Genomic DNA, 21,622 nt, shown 5'->3' on the forward strand with positions numbered 1-21,622 from the left:
CAGCAGCTTTCAAAGCACCTATTAATAGCACATATACTCATAATTACAGGTTGTAATGAGCTTTGGTGCACAGTAATTCACCATTTTGTCGACCAAAATGTACATAATATCTATGAATATAGTCTTTAACAGCTGCACTGAAACCATAGGGAGAAGTCAGACTGTATTTTGGAGCAGCAGCAAAGCTAAATCCTGAATTTAGCACAGTGTTTCTCCCTCTCCCTTCACTTTCCATAATCCCCTTGAAAGCACTTTGACCACAGCTGAACACTTAATGCCCTACAGGGAACAAGACACTTGAGTCACACACAGATACAACACTATGTTACCTGTGTTACCCACACGACGGAGCCACAACAAGTCAGCCTGACCAACTGATCATGAGTCAGAGTACTCACCTCAGGGTGTTTGTGTGCATGTGTGTCTGTGTGTGTGAGGCAGCATGAAAGACGGTGAGTGAGTAACACAGCGAGAGAGAGAGAGAGAGAGAGGGAGAGAGAGAGAGAGATAAAGAGAGAAAGAGAGAGAGAGAGAGACTACGACATGACTGGTAAACAAATGCTAAATTAGCCTAATCCCTAGACCAGGAGAAATTGGAGTTTGATTTAACTTCAAGTCACAGCGGTGCACATAGAGTACAAGACACTTGTATGTATGCTGCTGTGGGCAACAGAGAAAAACTCAAACCTTCATATTTCAAAGTAGCACACACACACACACATACACATAAGCACACACACATTCCCGTAATCATTTTAGAAAGTTCGGGAGGTTAGATTTAGTTGACATTTGAGTTTAATCCAGAGCTTTGGTTCCTTACAGGTGCTGTCTGTCAAATTATTTTAAACTAGTTTAAAGTTGGCTTATCAACAGAGCCAGGGCTTCTTCTGCTAAGAAAGTAAGTTGTGTGCCAGCACTTTCTAAGCAAATGCTGACCCAGCAGAAGAGGCAGCTGTATTTGAGGTCATATGTAAAAGGATGGAGACTTTTTTCCTTTCTCCCACAAGTTGGCAGTGTGCGGGAGGTGAAGTCGCTGCCAAATAATACATTATTTTATTGAGGGTTTAACAAGTTTAGGTCCATTCTTTTTACATAATCGGCTCAGCGTTTTGCTGGCAAGACAAATGTGCAGCAGGGTTTTCTAGAGGTTCTTGTAAAGGCATTTTTGCATGTGGCATTTGCATTTGGGTGTGTCTGTATGTGCATTTCTGCATGTTTTTTTTTTCTCTTACATGTTCCACAATTGTGTGTTTTTCCAGGATTGTGTGTGAGATGGGTAAAGCAGAGAAGAGCCAGTATACTGGCAACGTGCAGGTCTGTGTCGGGGTTGGAGAGTGCAGACCTGAATTCATGGCAAAGTCCTCCAAGTACTACTATTTTGTGGTGAGTCTGCTCTTTCAGTATTTGATCTTTTTGTATTAAGGGAATACTCACTCAAAAAATGAACATTGGTGAATCATTTAGTCACGCTGTGTTACCTTGAATTCATGAAGAATACTTTTGTTTTTCTCACATGCCTCCACGGAAAACAGCAAACATATTGATTTATTGATTCATTCGGGACCACATTTAACAACAGCACAACTGTATCACAGCATCCATTTACAGACACACACAACTCCTGCAGTAAAATCCAAGTCTCATTTATCCAGTTATATGCTCAGTACACATGCATTTTCCTTAAAACCTTATTAGGGCTGTAATCAACCAAAGAAAATCTTGGTTGAAGTTCTACCATCTCCTCAAACAAGAATCAATCGATTTCAGCCACAGTGAATTGAGTGCACTGTACTTGGTACCCTTGTGAGTCCACCAAAGCGTCTGTTACCTCCGCCAAGGAGGTTATGTTTTTGCCGGCGTTGGTCTGTTTGTCTGCAAAATAACTCAAAAAGTTCTGAACGGATTTTGATGAAATTTTCAGGAAAGGTTGATAATGGCACAAGGAACAGATTATACAATTTTGGTGGTGATCGGTTGAAGCGAAGTGGATAAAATAATAAAATGGCGGGAAATCCGAGCTGCTTGGCGGAAGTCTGTGCTCTCCGAGTGCTCTAGTGTTTTTTCTTTGTTTTTCCCTGTCACAGAGCTCGACATTAACAGTTGCCCAGGGCAAGTAAACTCTGTGTTCAAGCAGGTGAAATGCCTCGAGTGAAAAACAAAGCAATCTCCAGTGTAATATTATCTGAAAATAAACAGCGCACTGTAATGCTTTTCCTGAGCTGTGTGCAGGAACAGAAGTGATGAAAAAAATCTGACATACTGGACATTATAGAAGATAAATTTGTGGTTGATGATGTCAATATTTCTGTCACAGTGCATGCAAGAGAGACTTGCTATTTTAAGTCCAGAAACTAATGTTAGCCAACAAGGTCTCTGATGTGATCTTATTCCTTTGAGAAGCTTTGTTATCCAGCCTTGAACTGCTGTGCCTCTTTGGAGACTCAGTAAAATAAATTCATAGTGATAAATCCAGCACTGAATGTCTTCAGTAATTATTTACCCCTTTTCAGATTAAAAATCAGAGTTGAAAAATGTTCAGCTTTAGGTAAAATGCTGTGCTCGTCACTGTCACCAGCCGTCTAATCACAGTGGGGAAGGAGTGGGACACATACCACAAAGACCAACTGTCACAGAGGACAAAAAGATGTGCTAAATAACAACAACTGGAAAAGAAACACTTTGGTGGACATACAGCCTTATTAAAGTAACACCAACAATTATCTGACCAATTAGATTTTGGTCAGGCAAGTATATTGACCAACCAAACAATCAACCAACCCAAAGGATGACAGTTCTAAAGTTAATATTTCAAACTAAAGAGTGAAACTCATCTATGCTCTCTTCAAAGCGAGACTCCAATCCTAAGGTTTTAAGTCAATAAATCAGGGGTTTCAGGGACTACAAGGTGACCTTGAGGGAGTTCTCTATAAATTGTCAATTACACACAGGTCCGAAAGATACACACATGCACAAACAGGACCTATACATGCACAAAGTGGAGAGATGTCAGAGTGAGGGGGCTGACCTTTGGTCAGGCGCCTGAGCGGTTGGGGGGTTCGGTGCCTTGCTCAAGGGCACCTTGGCAGTGCCCAGGAGGTGAACTGGCACCTCTCCAGCCACCAGTCCACGCTCCATATTTGGTCCGGACGGGGACTCGAACTGGCGACCCTCCGGTTCCCAACCCAAGTCACTATGGACTAAGCCACTGCTACTACTGTTCTGATCATAGTTTCACTTCCTCCACGATTATCTCCTCAGTTGTGGTTGACAACTACAGAATTCTTAATCTTTTCTAACAACCAACAACTTTCAGATGGAGGTCCCTGAAGTGAAATCTTGAAACCACTACTGCACTTTGACATCGAGTTGATTGATTTGATGCTAAAAACAAGATGATGGATATGTACAGTATTTTGCTTTTGTTAGCAAGACGGCCCCCATGCTGCATATGTCACCCTCTTCATGTTAGCACCTTGCTGGTTGTTGATCTGCATTCTCACCTACTGTGTTAATACTCAACGTACATGTTTTGGCTGTGATCCGACATGTTGCAGTTCTCCCTCTCAGCATTTCTCTCATGTATCCCGTATCAGCAGTGAGACAAAACTGGCGGTCACTGATGGTTATAAAAACATTCGTCTGACATGGACACATAAAAACACGCACGTAACTCTTTTGAAAACCCACTCTACACACAATTAATCACCATCATTCTCACACACTTGCGTACTCTGTGAAATAAATTGGCGGTTGTTGCCATTATGTACTCGTTTTATGGAGTTTTATCATTTTTATTGCCATCCATTAATGGGCGCTGGCTGAGGTTTATTTCTCAATGGGGTCCCTGTACAGGATTATATGATGTTAGGTCTAGATGTCACACCACGCAGCAGGCTGGAGATGAGATTATGAGAAGGCCAAATGAACTGGAGGGGGATTTACTTTATGCCCAGCGTCCAGTTGATGAAATCTGTTGCTGCTGTGTGAAAGCTTTCCATCACAGTATAGTGTATGTGAGTGGAATTATTACTCCTCCTATTACTGAGGTAGAAAGGGTGTTTATTTTTCTGATGAGGCTAAGAATAAAGACAGTGCGTTGTACATTGTTCAATAAAATACGTAGCACTTGCTAAATTAACATAAGGCAAACATTTAGATTTATTCCCAGCATGTTTATCTGCTTTTAATTACATAAATTAAAACAATTTAACAATGAAAACACAGCATTTTGCACACATATTTTCCACTTCTCTTATTTATTGCCCTCTCACTGAGTATTCCTATAATTTGCCCCATAAACTGAATACTGCGTGACTCTGATCTACTAATTAACGTCTTTACCCCCGTTTAAAGCAGTTAATGGTCTTCTGAGCTTTTAATATTTTTTAACACTAGAATCTCACTGTTATTATGCAGCATTTATTTTCCTACTTTAATTCACTTTGATTTTTACAACCTCTGCCCTTTTCTCCAGATCCCAAGGATTATCAACCTGAAGCCCAGCCGAGGGCCGGTCTCTGGAGGGACCATTGTCAACATCACCGGCAGCCACCTCGACGCTGGGAGCAACGTGTCAATCATGTTTAAGGACCAGCCGTGCACTTATCTGAGGTTAGTGGGGAGCAAGCTAGAGCCGATCCTGCCAATCACACTTAAAGGGTCAATTAAAAGCTCAGTCAAAGCCTGTTTTAGTCAAACTACAGTGAGAAACCCCTCTGACAGGTGTTTGATCTTTTCTCCCCACACAGACAATGATCAAATGTCCTGGAAAGATTAAATGGTGGTGATTGAGGAATGGTGCATAGTATTTTAATCATGACACTTCAATCTGTTAATTAGCTATGGTCATTTTTTTTCTTAGTACTATAGATATTTTTTTAATGAGTTGGAAATGGCATTTTCTTAAATTATTAATAAAAGACAGTATTATTGTAAATTGCTGCTTTATACTAATCAATACATAATCCTATGTTGAGTCAATAAATTATCTATCCATGTCCACTTAAGCAACCAGTCAACCATCTCACATATTAAATTGATCTTGGTTTTTGAATGATTTAGTAGTTGGCACAGTGATGAACAACGAGTGTCTACACCACGTAATGTATACTAGGTAATGCTACTGTCTATAAATAACTACTGTAACCAGTTTTTCATCGTCCTGTCATCACTGTAGGAGGGGTGGCCAATGGCTCACCTGCCGAACCCACGCTTCCCTGCACGGCTATGGAAACGTGTCCGTGTCCGTGAGCATAGACAAGGCTCATCTCCAGAAAGACCTGCGGTTTGAGTATGTGGAAGATCCCACCATCACCAAGATAGAACCTGAGTGGAGCATCTACAGGTACGGCAGAAGGGATTGTTTCAGTCACATAACTTGTTTGACAAAAACAGCCTGAGCTAATATCGCAGCATCAATATTGTTGTCTTTAGCTTGCCTTGTCATAAAGTTGACTTTAGCTTGTCATAAATGTTTTAATGTTGAAAAAAAAAAAAACATTTGACAGTGGACATTTGGGTTTTTAATCAGGCTTGGGCCAAAAAATGTTGCCATGGCTTGTGTTAGGTCGGGCCTGGACAGAAACTATGCAGGATCGTGTAGGGTGGGGCCTGATATTTTGGGTCTGATCAAAGCTCTAATTTATATCACCATCTGTCAAAACAATCTGAGCTATGCTTTGAGCCTTGTTGACAATTATCTCTTTCTTTCTGTCACACAGTGGACATACCCCAGTGACAGTGACAGGAACTAACCTGGACATCATTCAGACCCCGCTCATCAGAGCCAAATATAACAGCCATGAGACCCTCAATGTAAGTAACTATGAAATCAAACAGTGTGATTGATTAGGAAGTTGCCTTAAAATCCTAAAAGTCCTTAAAGTTATGTTGGCAACATATCTTATAGGTCACACAATATTAGGCTATTTAATATGCAGACATTTTTGCTGTTAGTATTTTCATCTGCTGGACAGCTACCCGTGACACCAAACACACACACACAGAGTCAATTAAATATCTTTACCACCACCGGTGTTTCTAAATCCCCAGTTTCCCTTGTCAGCTAGACATCCCAAAGGAAGAGGGCCATGGTGAATGTCAGAGTAATTTTCTTTTTTCCAGAGCATGACTAAATGCCTCAGTGCCACTTTTAGGTAAATGGGTCAAGGAAAAAACTCCGAGCACACCGAGAGGGCATAGTGACAATCAACAGGTTGCAACTGAATTAATAGAAAATGATGTAATTCCTCTTCACACCTTTGCAACAATGGGGAAGTTTTGTCACCGAACTAGAAACCACAGAGATTGGCCCTTATCAAATTCTTCTACCCTCTATTCACCCTTTTTTCCCAGGGGAGGATAGATAAAGCCATACAAGGGTCTCTGTGATCTGATTGAAAGAAGAGGGACTGACAAAAGGCGGTAATGCTATCTTCATGGTCCATTTGAGCATGAGCTTGCACCACGTTTAACATCTGTGCTCACATATGCCGGCACTGGGCATTGTGTCTCAAGCTACTGTGCTGGCAGCTTGCACTTTGAACCAACATAGATTAAACGTGCCGACATTAATTTACTCACTCTCACATTTTTAGTGCAACACAGCTCAGGTTTGCACTAGATGTAAGGGAAATAAACATTCAAGCAACATTCGTGTTCAGACAAGTATTTTCTCTTTGCAGTCACCTTCCTGCAATAGTGCAGTATACATGTCAGAGATGTGCTGAAGACCTTTCAGGATTAGTCAAGTTTGATGTTCAAGGAGCCAATTAGAGTGACAGGCAGTGCGTTTGAGTGGCTGCATGGCAGAGGTTACCGTGGAAATGTCTGCGAATGAGATGAGATGTCTCTGAATTAAGACCTGTGCTGGTGGTTGATTTGTCAACGCCCTGACAGACGGAGAGGAATGGAGATGTTAGAGGAATATTGAAGGGCGTGTGGCATGACAGTGACAGATCGGACAATCTGTTCTTGTGTTCAAAACTGGCTTAGAGATGTGAATAAAGACGAACTAAAGAGGGAAGATTTAAATCAGATCATATGTCAAATGAAAGACCAGGGCAAAGATGAAGAACCACCAAACAAGATCGAGACAAGACACCAAAAAAAAAAAAAGATGGAAGAGACAGTATAATTGAGCAGTAAAAGTGGTATAGAGAAAGATGAGTGACACAATAAGAATGTGTCAAAGAGAGAAGAAAAGATCAGAGAGAAGAATAACTGGACAGGGAATAAAGAAGTGATGAGAGGGTGGGGGTGCCTTATCTGGAGCGTAATGAAGGAAGGGTAAGACCTAGTTATCACTCCTGAATCTTCACACATCAAAGCCGGATTGCGGTGAGACTGCACACGCTCTCTAACTGCACCTCATTTGGTGGCTCTCTTTGAGGAATACACTCCAACAAGTTCGTCTTTGCACTTTTTGAAATGGAGCCGCTTCCAGTTTGAATTGAGTCTCCAGAGGCCTCGGTGAATTGTAAACCTGTGACATAAAAGATTCATACTAACTGCTGATGAAATGCCTTGCCATGAAAGTGAAGTTGGTGAATGTTCATGTGCCAGATTGCCAGAGCTTTATTAACCAGGGGGCATAAGTGAGGTATATTGAGATCCAGCCATGAAAAGTTATGTGAATAATGTGGACTGATTAGTAATCACTCCCAGTATCTTCAGTGAGATGGAAAGCAACGCAACACCTCCCAAAATGCACATAGCAAGTAGAGATGCACCAACTGCAATTTTCTGTCTTTCTAAAAACTATAATTTACAGCATATGCAAACATTGTGTAACTTTTCTTCAACAGGAAATTCAGTTGTATGTTCATAATGAAACATTGACTATTAAATAACGCTGCTATTACTCTGAGCAGAATGCTTGGGTATGAATTACAACTATTTCCCTGATAGTTTGAATAAGTGGCTAAATATATCTCTGGCCATCTTAAAAATAAAGTCAGTAAGACTGTCTGAGAATCCACTAACGAGGGGGCGTAACAAAAAGTCAGTATTTCACACCCTGGGAATGAGAAAAGGTTGAAGCAGCTGTGACAATAACAGCAGTTGATTACTGTCTGTGCCGCTGTGCAAGGGACGTGAACAATCTTGTGGTGCATGCATGTAAATTTGATCAGCACAAGATAAGTTATATCCAAGGCGGGGTGGATGGTCACAACTCTCTTAAAGCCAGAAACCAGAGGAGTAAGTGTGAAAGTTGTGATGTCATAGGGTATGAAGACTGGAGCTGCTCCATAGACAATGAATGGACTGACTTTGCTGACCCACAGAATGTTTGTTTTCTTTTTAATTTCCAAATTAGATTTATTCTGTTGCAGTGATCTCAGTTCACAAACACAAAATGTACCCAAATACTCAGAACACTCCCAGAGGCACTCTCAGTGTTATCTAGAACATCTTTCACCATTCATTGTTAATTGAGCAGTTATAGACTTTACACCCTATGACATCATACATTTCAGTTCAACATCAGTTTTTTGATTTGACAGAGAGTTGTTATTGTATACTAATGTTTTTGGGTTGCCCTAGACCAAAGGAATAACAGTACAAGATTTCTCTGCTTCCACTAAACTCTCCATTTCATTGACATAATATATGCTCATACATAAATATAACTCGTCCTATCTCTCTCTGTCTCCTTCCAGTTGTGCCAGGTGCTCAGCCCTACGTCCATGCTCTGCCAGGCCCCAGAGCTGCCCATCAGTCTGGCCAGGCAGCAAGAGGTGCCTGAAAGACCTGATGAGTTTGGCTTTAAACTGGACGATGTGCAGGCGCTGATGGCGCTCAACAACACCAACTTTATCTACTACCCCAATCCTGAGTTTGAACCACTCAGTGTGTCCGGGGTGCTGGAGCTAAAACCTGGATCACCCATAATACTGAAGGTAGGATGATAGGTATTACCTACACTGACTTGCAAGTTACTGTCTTTCATTTACCCATAACATGTTTTTTTCGTCATTTTGCAGTGAGACCAATATCCGTAGAATTCATTTGTAACTCAAGGGTATCAAAATTTCATATCAGGATTACAGTGACTGAAATTCTCAAGGTTATTAGCATTATCCAAGCCTTGTTAAAATGTGCTCATTCACACACTAAAATCATTCCGCCAAGTTTTATATTGAAATCAAGCGGCAACCTCCAGGAATAAAAAATGATGCCAACGTAGAGGTGCGGAAAACTGCATTTCCTCTAAGGGCCACTTGAGGCTAACTCCAAAAGTGAGTCAACCCCCATAGGTTTCAAAAAACTAAGATGGCAATGGCTAAAATGCCAAACCCAAGGCTTTAAAACAGGAGTCTACAAACCAGTGGGTGACTTAATGGTAGCTAAGTCCATTATTTAATACAGTGGATGGTTGAAAACTACAAATAAAATTAGCAGAACTTTCTGTTTGCATTAATATTAAATTAATAATACAGCCAATACCTTATGTAAACAAGTATAAATCATATCTAATGGGCATTAATATTAAAGATAGCTTGTCTTTGACATGCTTGCTCGAGTGTCATTGTGACTGTGGATGAGGACAAGGGACCAGTCGCATCACTGGGTTTGCCTGCTGCACACTAACTCTGTATACAAAGGAATAGCAAAACAAACCAAGATTGCATACTGCACCTGAGAGACTCTTGCTAACTTGGACAGTATTTGCTTTGAGTTTTTCAAAGTGAGATAATCAACCATGGTTTTAACAGTTATACTACCAATCAGGAATGTCACCACGGTTTAACATGAAACTGGTAACGTTTTCTCCCTAGTTGTAACTATCGTACCCCTTTCTTTAACAGCAACTTTAATTATGCATGAATTCTTTCCTGCAGGGGCGGAACTTCCTTCCACCAACCAATAGTGGAAACGGAAAGCTGAACTACACAGTTTTTATTGGCGAGAAGCCCTGCATGTTAACAGTGTCAGAGACCCAGCTGCTCTGTGAGTCACCCAACCTGACAGGTCGACACAAGGTCCTGGTGAGTGATACAGCACATGCTGAGAAAGACACACACACACACACACACACACACACACACACAAGGAGATACACAAGACAGACAGGCCAGCTATGGTGGAGAAGGCAGACAGACCTACAAATCGATCGACAGTTTGACAGACAGACGGACATTCCTCGTGTTGGCTTTCTATCAGTCTCCTTGTCCACTTCGAGACAGACTACGGCTCTAATCCAATCGGCTGTGTGGTTCCTGTTACTGCCCACAAGCAGACAAAAGACAAACAAATAAGCCTTCAATAAGAAGGATTAGGGCCCCGGCAAACTCAATAAAGATTCCATTTGTGGTTTTAAGAGGGACCACTTTGAACAAAGCGCTTCCTGATGTTACCACCTGAAGCCAGCGTCATAGAAAGAGATGGACACATTATTGTAACACAGTTAGTGGATGCACAAATAAACAGAAGTGTGTACACATTTAAAAAGTAAATCAATATGTCTGTCTGTCTGGGCTTTGATCTAGATTTTGAACACAGAGAAATGCTTTTTAGACCTAAAAGGGATTCACACAGGCAATATTACATTACGGTTCATAAATATTTGTGATATGTTTTGCCTTGAAAAACACTATACGTCCTTGGTTGATTGCTACTTATTTCCACTTTTCTAAGGGTCAAATTAGTGAACCTTTTCCAATTGTTACTGCTGAAGTGATATTTAAGTGAAGCTCTCCTCTGATTATAGCTGTGGTATATTGAACCACTTGTCTCATGTTTTACGGCCCGTCCCTGTGAAAACCTTTCAAGGAAGTAAATGCATACGCATTAATGCACAGCGCATGCACACATTAATTATATTCTGCCTCTGTATCTTTCACCATCACAAGGCGCGTGTTGGCGGTATCGAGTTTTCCCCAGGTGTGGTCCACATCACGTCTGACAGCCCGCTCAGCAGCACGGCAATCATTGGCATTGCCGCAGCGGGTGCTCTGCTCATCCTCTTCATTGTGGTGGTTCTCATTGCCTACAAGCGCAAGTCTCGTGAGAGTGACCTGACACTGAAGAGGCTACAGATGCAGATGGACAACCTTGAGTCACGTGTGGCTCTGGAGTGCAAAGAGGGTAAGATGCTGATGTGTTGTAGCTTATATGGAGGAGCGCTTCTTTTTTGCTACCTTATAAACTTCTTGAATTATTCATTTACTCTGTTTAAACAAGCCCACTCCTTCAGAACAAAATGTGAAATCTCACAATCTTAATGAAACGTCTTTTCTATTTAAAACTCTGTTAAGAGTACTAAAAGTTGATAATGGAATCCATATGTTGTGTGAAACTCATGTATGACAAAAATAAAAGTGGCATTTGCAGAGTGACCTTGTTGATGTGAGAGTTAAAAATAAGAGCAGTGTTTATGGTGTTAAGTATCCACAGCATCCAGTGTTGCCACTTCAGCTATCGTTTAAAGTTTGTCAGTCAAGCTGATTAATTGTAAACTACCTGAGATCACAGGTTTCATGAAAATACCATCATAAGCTAATGTGCTTTAAAAAATAAGTGGTTTGTGTATCTGGTTTATCCATCAGCTTTTGCAGAGCTCCAGACAGACATCCATGAGCTGACCAGTGATCTGGATGGAGCAGGAATTCCCTTCCTGGACTACAGGACCTACACCATGAGGGTCCTCTTCCCAGGCATAGAGGAACATCCAGTACTCCGAGACCTGGAGGTATGGTTTCACTGAACTTCAGATGGCGTGTTCCCCTTTTAAAGGAATATTTCACCCCCTAACTGACCGCCTGTGAAAAAAGTCTCTAAAGAGTCTTTGTGAAGAAAATGATTTATGAATTGAAGTCATGGGGTCAAAACATCTATTTACAAGCTCTTACACAACATGTGCAGTATAATCTAAGTCTCATTTATCCAGTCGTATGCTCAGTACTTCCCAAACAGACAGCTCTTTCCGATGGGGAACTGAACTAAAAGTGAAACTTACATACGCTCTCTTCAAAGCCAGACTCCATTGATAAAAGTAGTAATTTTACCTCGTTGAACACAGGAGCTGCTGGTCTACCGCTGCCTTAATCTGTAGTTGTTTGTGTTATTGTGTGACTTTGGTGTTTTAAAGGAATAGTTTGGATTCAGCAAAGTCACCCAATAACATTAACAAATCATCTGATTGAGATGGCAGTAGACTGGCAACTCCCTTGTTCAGTGAACTTCAATTACTGTTTTTCTCAATGGAGTCTGGTTTTGAAGAGTGCATGGAAAAAAAGTTTCACTTTTAACTCAGTTGCCTGTTGGAAAGAGCAGTCTGTTTGTGAAGTATTGAGTATCCGACTGGGTAAATAAAGCAGACTCGGATTACACTACACAAGTTTTGTGTGAGTTTGTAAACAGATGTTTTGATATAATTTTGCTGCTGTTAAATGCAGACCTTCAATTCTTCAATTCATCAAGAATTTTCTCCTTTTTCGTTCACTGAAAGCATGTGAGGAAAACAAAGACTTCTTCACGAATTCAAATGGGCAATTGGGGAATGAAGTAATACTTCAAGTCAGTATCTGTTTAAATGAAGGAACTGGCTGAACATTACTTGACTTAGTACTTATTAACAAAAATAATTTGATACTGCATGTGTCAGATTGTGGAGATTTTTATTGGTGAAACAGGAAAAATACCTTAAACCAAAAAAGTTCTCCACTGATGTGCTTGAGGGAGAATATTTTAATTGAAAAGATACACCATCAGTTGAGTTGATCAGCAGTTCTTAGAAATTCATGAGGCCTTGAAGACAGCAGGGCAAAAGAAGTTGATTCCAATTTCCCACTAGTTTGAATAGTGCAAATAACACAGCCGTGTATACCTGTTCCTCAGCCTCTATCAAATAACAATCTCTATGCAATTAGCCCTATTTGAAAAGAGAGCAAAATGAACAAGCAAATTAACAATGTGGTGGGTCACAGTAGGTGAAATTGACACCGATGTTGTTTGTGTTGCTGTCTGGTAAACAAAAGCCTTTTGACGGCCGACAACAACACTTTTTCAAAAACAAACAAGGCAGCCCTCAAATCAGGAGCGCGTTCTCATTAATAACTCAAACGATACGAGACGCTGCTCCGTTTTCTCTCTCCACCTCAAAAACAAATTAAAAGTCAATCAGTGGGAGAAAAGCAAAAGAAAAAAATCAAGTCATTTATCCCCAGTAGTGACAGTGATGGACAGCTATAATTGAGCAGGTCGTCTTGTTCCATTAAGAGAATGATGGACCCCTATTTCACTGCCCTCAGGGTTGGCCACTCTATCCCTGATGAGAATTTCCCAGTAATAAGCAATATTAATTACGTTTTAATTGGTATAAATGTCGAACTGTACGAGGAGTATAATGTGGAATAGGAGCCTAATGAAAAAAGCAACCGGCTTGTCTCAAGCGGTAGATGGCTGCTTAATTGTTATTGATGTGTCGGACAATTTAAAGTCAAGTTTTGACTGTGCGGCTGTAGACAGAAATAGCACAGGTGATAGAAAGTCTGTGTTGGTTTAGCAAAACAATTGGATTTACTCAGCACTGAAATATTTAAAAAGATTTGAGGTGCTCAGTAAAAATAAGAATTACATGACAGAGATGTTGAAATATAGTCTGGCATGTGTCAGCTCAGTAAAGCCTTCTTCTTGACATGACTGTTTTTATTTATTTTCCCCACAACAATTTCCCTTACATCTGAATCTCATTTTGCTTGCTGCTATTGTAGGATTTTTTTCCTGTCATTATATTTCCCACTTCCCTCTTGATCTTTATGGAAACAATTCAGTTTCCGCAGTCGTCGCCATTTTACTGCTCCACCTGTCAGCCCTCCAAACACAAATATTCCAGTGACCCTATGGAGATTGGAGAGTATGCAGGTCAATATTTTGCTGTCTTAATACACTGTCTTTTCATAATTCTAAGAGACATGTTCAACATGTTTGTGTTACGGTACTGTACAACATATTTGTAGTGTCTGTAACCTACAAACATTCACAGTTTATTTGGAAAGATACTGTAGAAAAGAAGGCGTAAAACTTGCACACGCCAACACGCATTTCCCAGTTTTCCCAGATTTTCATGTGTGCATGTTCTGACACGCTTGTACATTTTGTATATGCACACTTGAAACACGTGCACACACGAACACTGTACACATCTTGTCAGGCGGTATGAAATTAGACTTGCAACTTAACAATAGCTCCCAGCAGATTACAAGGGGTTCCTCCAGGAAAGGTAAAAGACAGAACATATGCTGGTTGACAGCTGCATTGGGTACAGAGAGATGCTGTCTTGCCACGAGTGCTCTTGACAGATAAAAAAAACAACAAAAAAAAACGTAATCTCAATAGGTGCTATTTATGAAAAAAAATTGAGAGGAAAAGCGTGTGCAGCAAGTGACTAGTATAAATGGTGCAGGGACAATCTGGGCTCAGATGAGGGGAATTCACATCACTGCACTCCCTTTCTACTTGCATTAGTGTGGAACAGAGCGCCATCGACGTAATAAACATTCCCTCCAGAGGCTCAGTGTTTTCCTGCCTTTATTCTCAACCTTCAGACTAAACGTAACAAAAGCTGGAAGATGTTAAACTCCCCATCTCCCCAGATTCTTTATTCCTTATCTCTTTCTGTTTCTCTCGTCTTTTCATTCTTATACATAAAGATGTATTTATGAACTGATAACTGCACTTTTAAATAGAGGAACTATACCTGAATTTACTGTTACTTTGATTTATTCCCATTCAGATTTGCTAGTGAGTTAACATATCTATGAACCTGATCTAAATATATTGTTGTATGCACTGTGTTTACACAGTTAAACCAATGTTAAAGTTGCCTCCATAAAAAGTATCTAATTAGAGAGGCAGAGTGCTAATACTACATTCAAAGGAAGTGATGACTAATTGGATCCATGTGACACCACCATGAATGTGCCACACAGACACTTTACTTTTTTCCCCCTCCTTGTTATTTTTAATGTGTCTCAGTCAAATGAACATTTCTCCTCTTTCCTAACAGGTGCCAGGCTACCGCCAGGAGCAAGTAGAGAAAGGGCTGAAACTCTTCGGCCAGCTCATTAACAACAAGGTCTTCCTGCTGTGTTTTATTCGCACGCTCGAGGCCCAGCGTGGTTTCTCCATGAGGGACCGCGGCAACGTGGCCTCACTGATCATGACAGTGCTGCAGAGCAAGTTGGAGTACGCCACTGATGTCCTAAAGCACCTGCTGTCCGACCTCATAGACCGCAACCTTGAGAGCAAGAACCACCCCAAGCTGCTGCTCCGCAGGTGAGAACCAGGCACAGAGTTTAACTTGACTCCCTTCGCTGTCTAACAAGTGCTTAAATTTACACAGCTGGTAGTGACCATTTTTTGATGTGCTGCATATTCTGAACCAAGCAGGAACTGTCCAACTCAATTCCTCTCCTTCTTTTTCCCACTGATAAATAGTCAGAGGTCCTTTCCTACATATTTAAACACTGAACTGTCACACACATTCAACTTCTCTAAATTTAGCCTTCTATTGAGCTTGGTTGGGGATAGAGATAAAGTGTTATACCGGTTAATGTCAACCCTTTACTATCAAGGACAGGAAATGCCTCTCTATCTGTGCCTCTGTCCGTATCTGTGACATGTTTGGATTAACTTCCGTGACCTTGAATTGCTGGCTCTGTCTCTGAGACACCAGAGTGCATTGCCATGCACATCATTAGCAAAATAATTATGATTAATTAGCAGTGAATCCAATTTCAAATAGCTCAAGAGAAAAGAAAATACTCATTTATGGAAAAAAGGAGAACTCTGAAAGCTCGCACTCTGGCACAATCACAATTCTCCCTTGGATTCGTAGTCAAAGCTTTAATGGCACGCACTTGAACACAGCACTGTATGTGATTACGCTTCCTGCCTGCGGTGTTTGGTAAATGTGATGATTATGGTTACTTGAATAAACCGGCTCCCTCACAGCTGTATGCCTGTGATGTGCTCCTGCATGTCTATACATATAGTATATATGTCGTTTCGCTTGGGGTCATTGGTCAAGTCATGACACCCCCCAGATGAGTTGACAGGCATGTCACAAATTAATTTGTTGTCCTTGTTTCAATTAAAATTCAGATTTTCCCTCCAGCTAAAAACTCATCTCTGCCAGTATATACACACACACAAATACAACAAGCATATATTATGCGAGGAGACCTTAAAATGAATGCCTTCCTCTTACCATCCGCAAGACGGTGGGCATATTCATCTCATGAGAGGCTGTTTAGATGCTACTTGGTGATGCAGAGAGAGATTAATGCTGTCTGGGCAGGAGGCATGATTAATTGCAGCCAGAGCTCACCGAGCTCGGTGCAGCCACTAAACAATGGAGTAACCGCTGATCCTGGCAGTAGATACAACACGAGATGGCGCGTGTACCACAGACAGGGAGAGGTAGTCAAGGACAATGGAGACACTTAAAGCTGTGTCACCGAGTGAGGAAAGCTGACTGCTGGGGCTTGCAGACAAGTAGAGATTACTTTGATCACTTAGTTTAAAGTAATCAGCATCACCAGAAGACAATGATGGCATTATATTTGTACATTTCATAGGTACCATATTTCTTAAGCGATGTACTTGTGGTTATGTGTATATGAGCTTACTTTGCCATCAGGAGGTGGAGGGGATGGTGGGTGGCGTGACATCGAGGTGAGACAGCTGCTAAGCTGCAGACCAGTGTTAGAGACCAACAAACAACAAAACAGACTGTTGTTTAGTGAGTCATCGGCTCACTTTCCAGCGGCGATTGTACCACCAAAACAGTTTTTTTGTTTTTTGCAAGACACTGGCGCTATTTCCAGCTGTGATTGTGGCACCAAAACTGGAAATTCTAAGCCAAAGCATGATGGTTTTGTGCCTAAACATAACCACACATGAACCACAGCATTGTTGAAAATTAAAGTTTTAGTGTTTTTGCTGCCTGTGGTTAGCAGAAATGTCTTATGCCAACATTTAATGTGGGCGATTGGGTGACAATACCCACATATCATTGATTAATGTCATGTCAGATTATGATTTAAAGTGAATTTAGGGTTAAATCCTCAAAGAAATAGTTGCTCTAAGTGCTGCAAAGACAAACTGTTCTTAAAGCAAAGTACCAAAAAAAACACACAGTCCTTCACACTTTCTCTCCCCCTCCCTCGTCATCAAGGGAGAGGGAGAAGGAAAACCTGGGGAAAATGCCATCGCATTCAGCCAGCACTGGAGGGGAGAGCACATGTTTACAACAAATGCACGCCCAGTTTGATTGCCCATTTGTCATACACACGATTGTGATGCGCACTGATCAAACTGTCTTCATCTCATTCTTCCTCCTTCGATGCGCTTGTTAGTCCTTCAGCATCCCAGCATGCATTTCAGATGTGATGAGGCAGTGTGAGCAAGCTACGCCACCCCATAGTGTGGGCTGACTGGCGTGTCCTTGGATAGCAGCTGAAAATAGCCCAGAAACACAGGCATAAGGCTGTGAAGATGAAGCTTAATCTTGTCTGGAGAGATAGCACCCCTACCTCTCCTCTTCTCTCCCTTTAATTTGTTCTGTCTGTTCTTTCTTCCCTTTCTTTCACCATGTTTGCTCATTCTGAGTGTTATTCTCCCTCGCTACCTGCCTCTGCTCACTCTCCACTGCTCTCTCCTCTATTTGTCTTCACTTCTGATGCTTGTGCCGCCTGTGTCACACCGTCACTATCTTTATCTCTCCCTTCCTCTCTTATACTCGCTCTCTCAATCTATATTCCCAGCTCTTCTTCCCCTCCTCTTCCCCCTCCCCTGTTTTCTTGATTGCTAAATCAATGCTTAAAGTGCGTGAGCAGGGTGTCTCTGGCACAGCATCTGAGCACGGCTACCCACTGCCTCCTCTTCCAAGAAATCTGTGTGTGTACGTGTGTGTGTGCGTGTGTGTCTTTTTCCTCTCCCTCCACACACAAACACACATCCTTCCATCTGTCCCATCTCAACCTGTGCTGAAGCACAACCACCAGGCAAGCTAACTAACGAGAGCCTTCCACAACCATCTGTCGCATTCCTTGCTGCATTCTCCTCCTGTAACTCCTCTCTTCCCTCCATTCCTCCCCACCACCACCATCCCTCTTCCCATCATGCAGAGCTGAACAGCCTTTCCATAGCCTTTTAGTTTTAGTTTGGCTGCACTTGATGTGTCAGAATACAAGTTTTGATATTGGTCAAAAGATGAAAGCCCAATACGTTCTTGCATTCTTGCTTGTGCTCCAACGTGGATACACAATCATCACACAGGTTTAAAGCCCCCCCTGTTTCACCATAAGAAAATCTACCTTCATGTGTATGTATGCATTTACAAATCAATGTCCACAGCTAGCCGTCTCTGTGATGACCAGTGTTCCTAACTGGGAGGCAGAGTGGAAAATGGAAATGATTACCGATCTCATGCTGCACTGCTTTAACCAGGGGACTCTCAGATGCAGTTACATGTACGGTTAACACAGCTGCCATTGCTCCTCTTTGACTAGAATAGAATAGAATATATCTTTATTATCCAGTGCAGTATTCTCACTTACTTCTGATTCTCCAGTTTGGCGGCTTAATGGGTTGTATAACTCACTCAGCCGTGTTGTTAACTGGAACTCAAACTGTAGCTATACTTTCAAAATGGTGTATTGATGACGTCACAGATTATAAACACACGTGACTGACAACAGTCAATAGTGCCCCAAACTAGCTAAAGAGAGGATTTGAGCTATCTACCAGAATACTCCTCCCTTTCCCCCTCTTCCTGTCTGTTAAGAGTTGGGTCAAGGGCTTTTGGGGTTTGCCAATTAATTTGCTTGCCATCGACACAATCCCAGAGATTTCATTCTTAGATGTACAATTTAGGTGACCATGGCAGGCTGGATGGGGAAAGTTAAAATATCCTTAACCATAGATTTGTAGACTTGTTCTAAAATCTGCTGACTGACACCGAGACCATTAGTTTACCAAGAAGATAGAGTCACTAGAGTTGTTAGCATGTATTGAAAATATGCTCAGTGTTTCCAAAGAAGATCCCCTGGGAGTCCAGAACTGCACTGAGGTATTTAAAGTTTTCCACACTTTAAGCATGTTGGCTTTCAAGTGAAACTGAAAATGGAGTCTTGACAGAACCTTTTCTAAATTCACTTGTTTACGAAAGGACGTAAAGATATGGTGAAAGGGCCTCTTTACTGTCTTAAAACAGTATGTAGTGTCGAAATGAGCAGTCAGTTAAATAAATAAATAAAGAATTTTGATGATAGACTGTCGAAGGCATTTCTCAATATAAGCATTTGAAGGTGCTACTTACTGGGGGGAAAAACAGTTGGCATTAATCTGCAAAGTATCTGCAAGTAATTGCATTGACGCATCAGTCTGAAGTGCAAACCAAAGAAATATCAGTGAAGAAGAGAGGCTGTTTGATTTGATTATATGGACAGAAGAGCACCTTTAATTTTGTTATGGCTTTGTTGGTTATGTTTTACGCTCATATCAAAGACTCACAGTCGTCCAGGAAATAACAGTTTTCTAGAAAGTGCCCATTTCATACAGATACACAAATGCATGTTACTGGCAGCTATGGCCAACCAAAAATGTTAATGTGTGATGAAGCACGGATTCCCATCAACTCTACCTCGGTAATCAGGGGGAACTAAGCACTGCCAGGTCCCCTCTGCTCTAGATCATTCTCAATGCCCACTGCCCCTCTGACTGGCTGCCAAGTAGGCAAGCCTGACCATGCCAACACGCCACGGCACATTTCATTGCATTAACCCAAACATAGGTTGCGCTGTGTTTGTTAGCAGCTGAGTGGAGGTATGGGGAAGATTGTTTGAAACTTGTAATACCAAACGCTAACGTTAGATGTTGAAGCAGAGGCGTTTTTATCCTTGTTCCCTATACGCTGTGCTGTGATCGAGAATGAGCATAAGCAAACCAGTGGGGCTGTGCCAAGACTTCTTATTACAGCAGGGCCGGCACCCGCTGCCAGAAGCATGCTCACACACACACACACACAATAAACACTAGTCAGCACACATGGTAATTTCTGAATACATACGCAGTGGGATTAATTTGTGCTTTTTGCACGGTAGTCTTAAAACAGCCGCACACTTGTCCACTTACACAGGCACACAAAAACACAATATCTATTGGAAGTGAGTAAGAAAAGGGAAGTTTAAATAGAAGAAAAGGGAAGGGCAGACTCAGCCAAGCCATTTCTTCTCATTCATTTCCCTTCCATTGCTCCCTCCCTCCTTCCTTCCCTGAGCACCTCCTCCTTTCTCCATGCTCCTTTCATCCCTTTGATAGATGGGCTACATTTGTAGAAATGGAGAGGATTTGGAAGTGTGTATGATTACAGGATCCAGAGTGGGGAAGCCAGAGGGAGGGAGGAAGACCGCAAGGACACATGAAAGAAAAGATGAAACGTGACCTTGTTGACCCTTGGATCTGTGGACGGAGGAAGGGCGGGAGGGGCGGCAATATAAAAGTGTGGGCACAGCGAGCGGCAGGAAGTTAATCCCCCCCAGGTGTTGTGCCAGTGTTGGTGGGGGTTGCCAGGCCGGCCCACTGGCACAGCGGACATTATATCCCCCCTCATGCCTCAATGCGGAGCTCCTTAAAGAGGCTGTCTGAATGGTGAAAGGTGGGAGGGCTGCAGGTGGCAGCTGAAACACGGGACAAAACCTACACACACAATGCACACTAATCCTGAAATATTGATGCCTATGGTAGTTGCTCGTTGAAAGCAGAGGGGGTGTGTGGGTGTGTGTGTTTGAGGTGTTCTGACAGATTACCCACACACCCCTGCTGCTGGTCAAGGAGGTTGCTGTCAAAGGATATCCGATCCTCGCCTCTCCTCTTTCTCCCGTCGCCACCACCGCTGTTGTTATTATGTATGCAGATTAGTCATTCACACGGGATCAATCACACTGTTGGCCCAGGTCAACACAGACACACACACACACACACACACACACACACACACACAGATGCAGACACACACCATTTTGCCACACCAGTGGAGCATGGATGCCAGGCAGAGAAAGAGAGGGAGATGTATTCATTCACTTTCTATTGTGCACGGATCAAGTGTTAGTCCAGTGAATAGGCAAGGGAGCGCTTGATAATGAGGCCAGTGTTATTACAGAGCCGCTCCAGCCCCTAACGACATCAATCCACTGGGATCAAATAAAGGCTTTTAATTGCTTTGCCTCATATTAAAATCCCCGCCGCCGTCGACGAGCTGCCCTTGGCGTGCCTGAGCATAAAAGCCAGCCGAAAGATTGTCTGAAAGGCCATCATATGTGCAAAGGCTCTCTCAATTCTTGTCTTTGCAATTATATTTGTGTAGCGAAAGCCTATTCATTAGTGGTGGTCATCATTTTTAGCAGAATATTTGATGACGCCGTTGAATATTTATGACGGTAATAAGAGCATGCGGGATCATATGTTCATTATGTGCTTTGTGTCTGTGTGTTTGCAGGACCGAGTCTGTGGCAGAGAAAATGCTGACCAACTGGTTCACGTTTCTCCTCTACAAGTTTCTGAAGGTAAGTCTTTAATATTTGTTTCAACTCTCAAGTAGTTTAGTTCTAGTCCT

At 41.9% G+C, this 21,622-nt stretch overlaps 1 protein-coding gene across 1 annotated transcript in view; it reads left to right on the plus strand.

Annotated features, from left to right (window-relative positions):
* plxna4 (plexin A4) overlaps positions 1-21,622 on the plus strand; it is a 322,421-nt gene that overhangs the window by 257,115 nt on the left and 43,684 nt on the right. Inside the window, exons 14-23 of the mRNA XM_078165425.1 lie at positions 1,260-1,383; positions 4,475-4,611; positions 5,177-5,344; positions 5,721-5,814; positions 8,661-8,900; positions 9,843-9,989; positions 10,854-11,088; positions 11,550-11,692; positions 15,011-15,279; positions 21,506-21,572. Of these exons, the coding sequence (XP_078021551.1) occupies positions 1,260-1,383; positions 4,475-4,611; positions 5,177-5,344; positions 5,721-5,814; positions 8,661-8,900; positions 9,843-9,989; positions 10,854-11,088; positions 11,550-11,692; positions 15,011-15,279; positions 21,506-21,572 (1,624 nt within the window). The remainder of the gene's footprint in view (positions 1-1,259; positions 1,384-4,474; positions 4,612-5,176; positions 5,345-5,720; positions 5,815-8,660; positions 8,901-9,842; positions 9,990-10,853; positions 11,089-11,549; positions 11,693-15,010; positions 15,280-21,505; positions 21,573-21,622) is intronic.

This window comes from Epinephelus lanceolatus, chromosome 23 (assembly GCF_041903045.1).
Source record: "Epinephelus lanceolatus isolate andai-2023 chromosome 23, ASM4190304v1, whole genome shotgun sequence".
NCBI lineage: Eukaryota > Metazoa > Chordata > Actinopteri > Perciformes > Serranidae > Epinephelus > Epinephelus lanceolatus.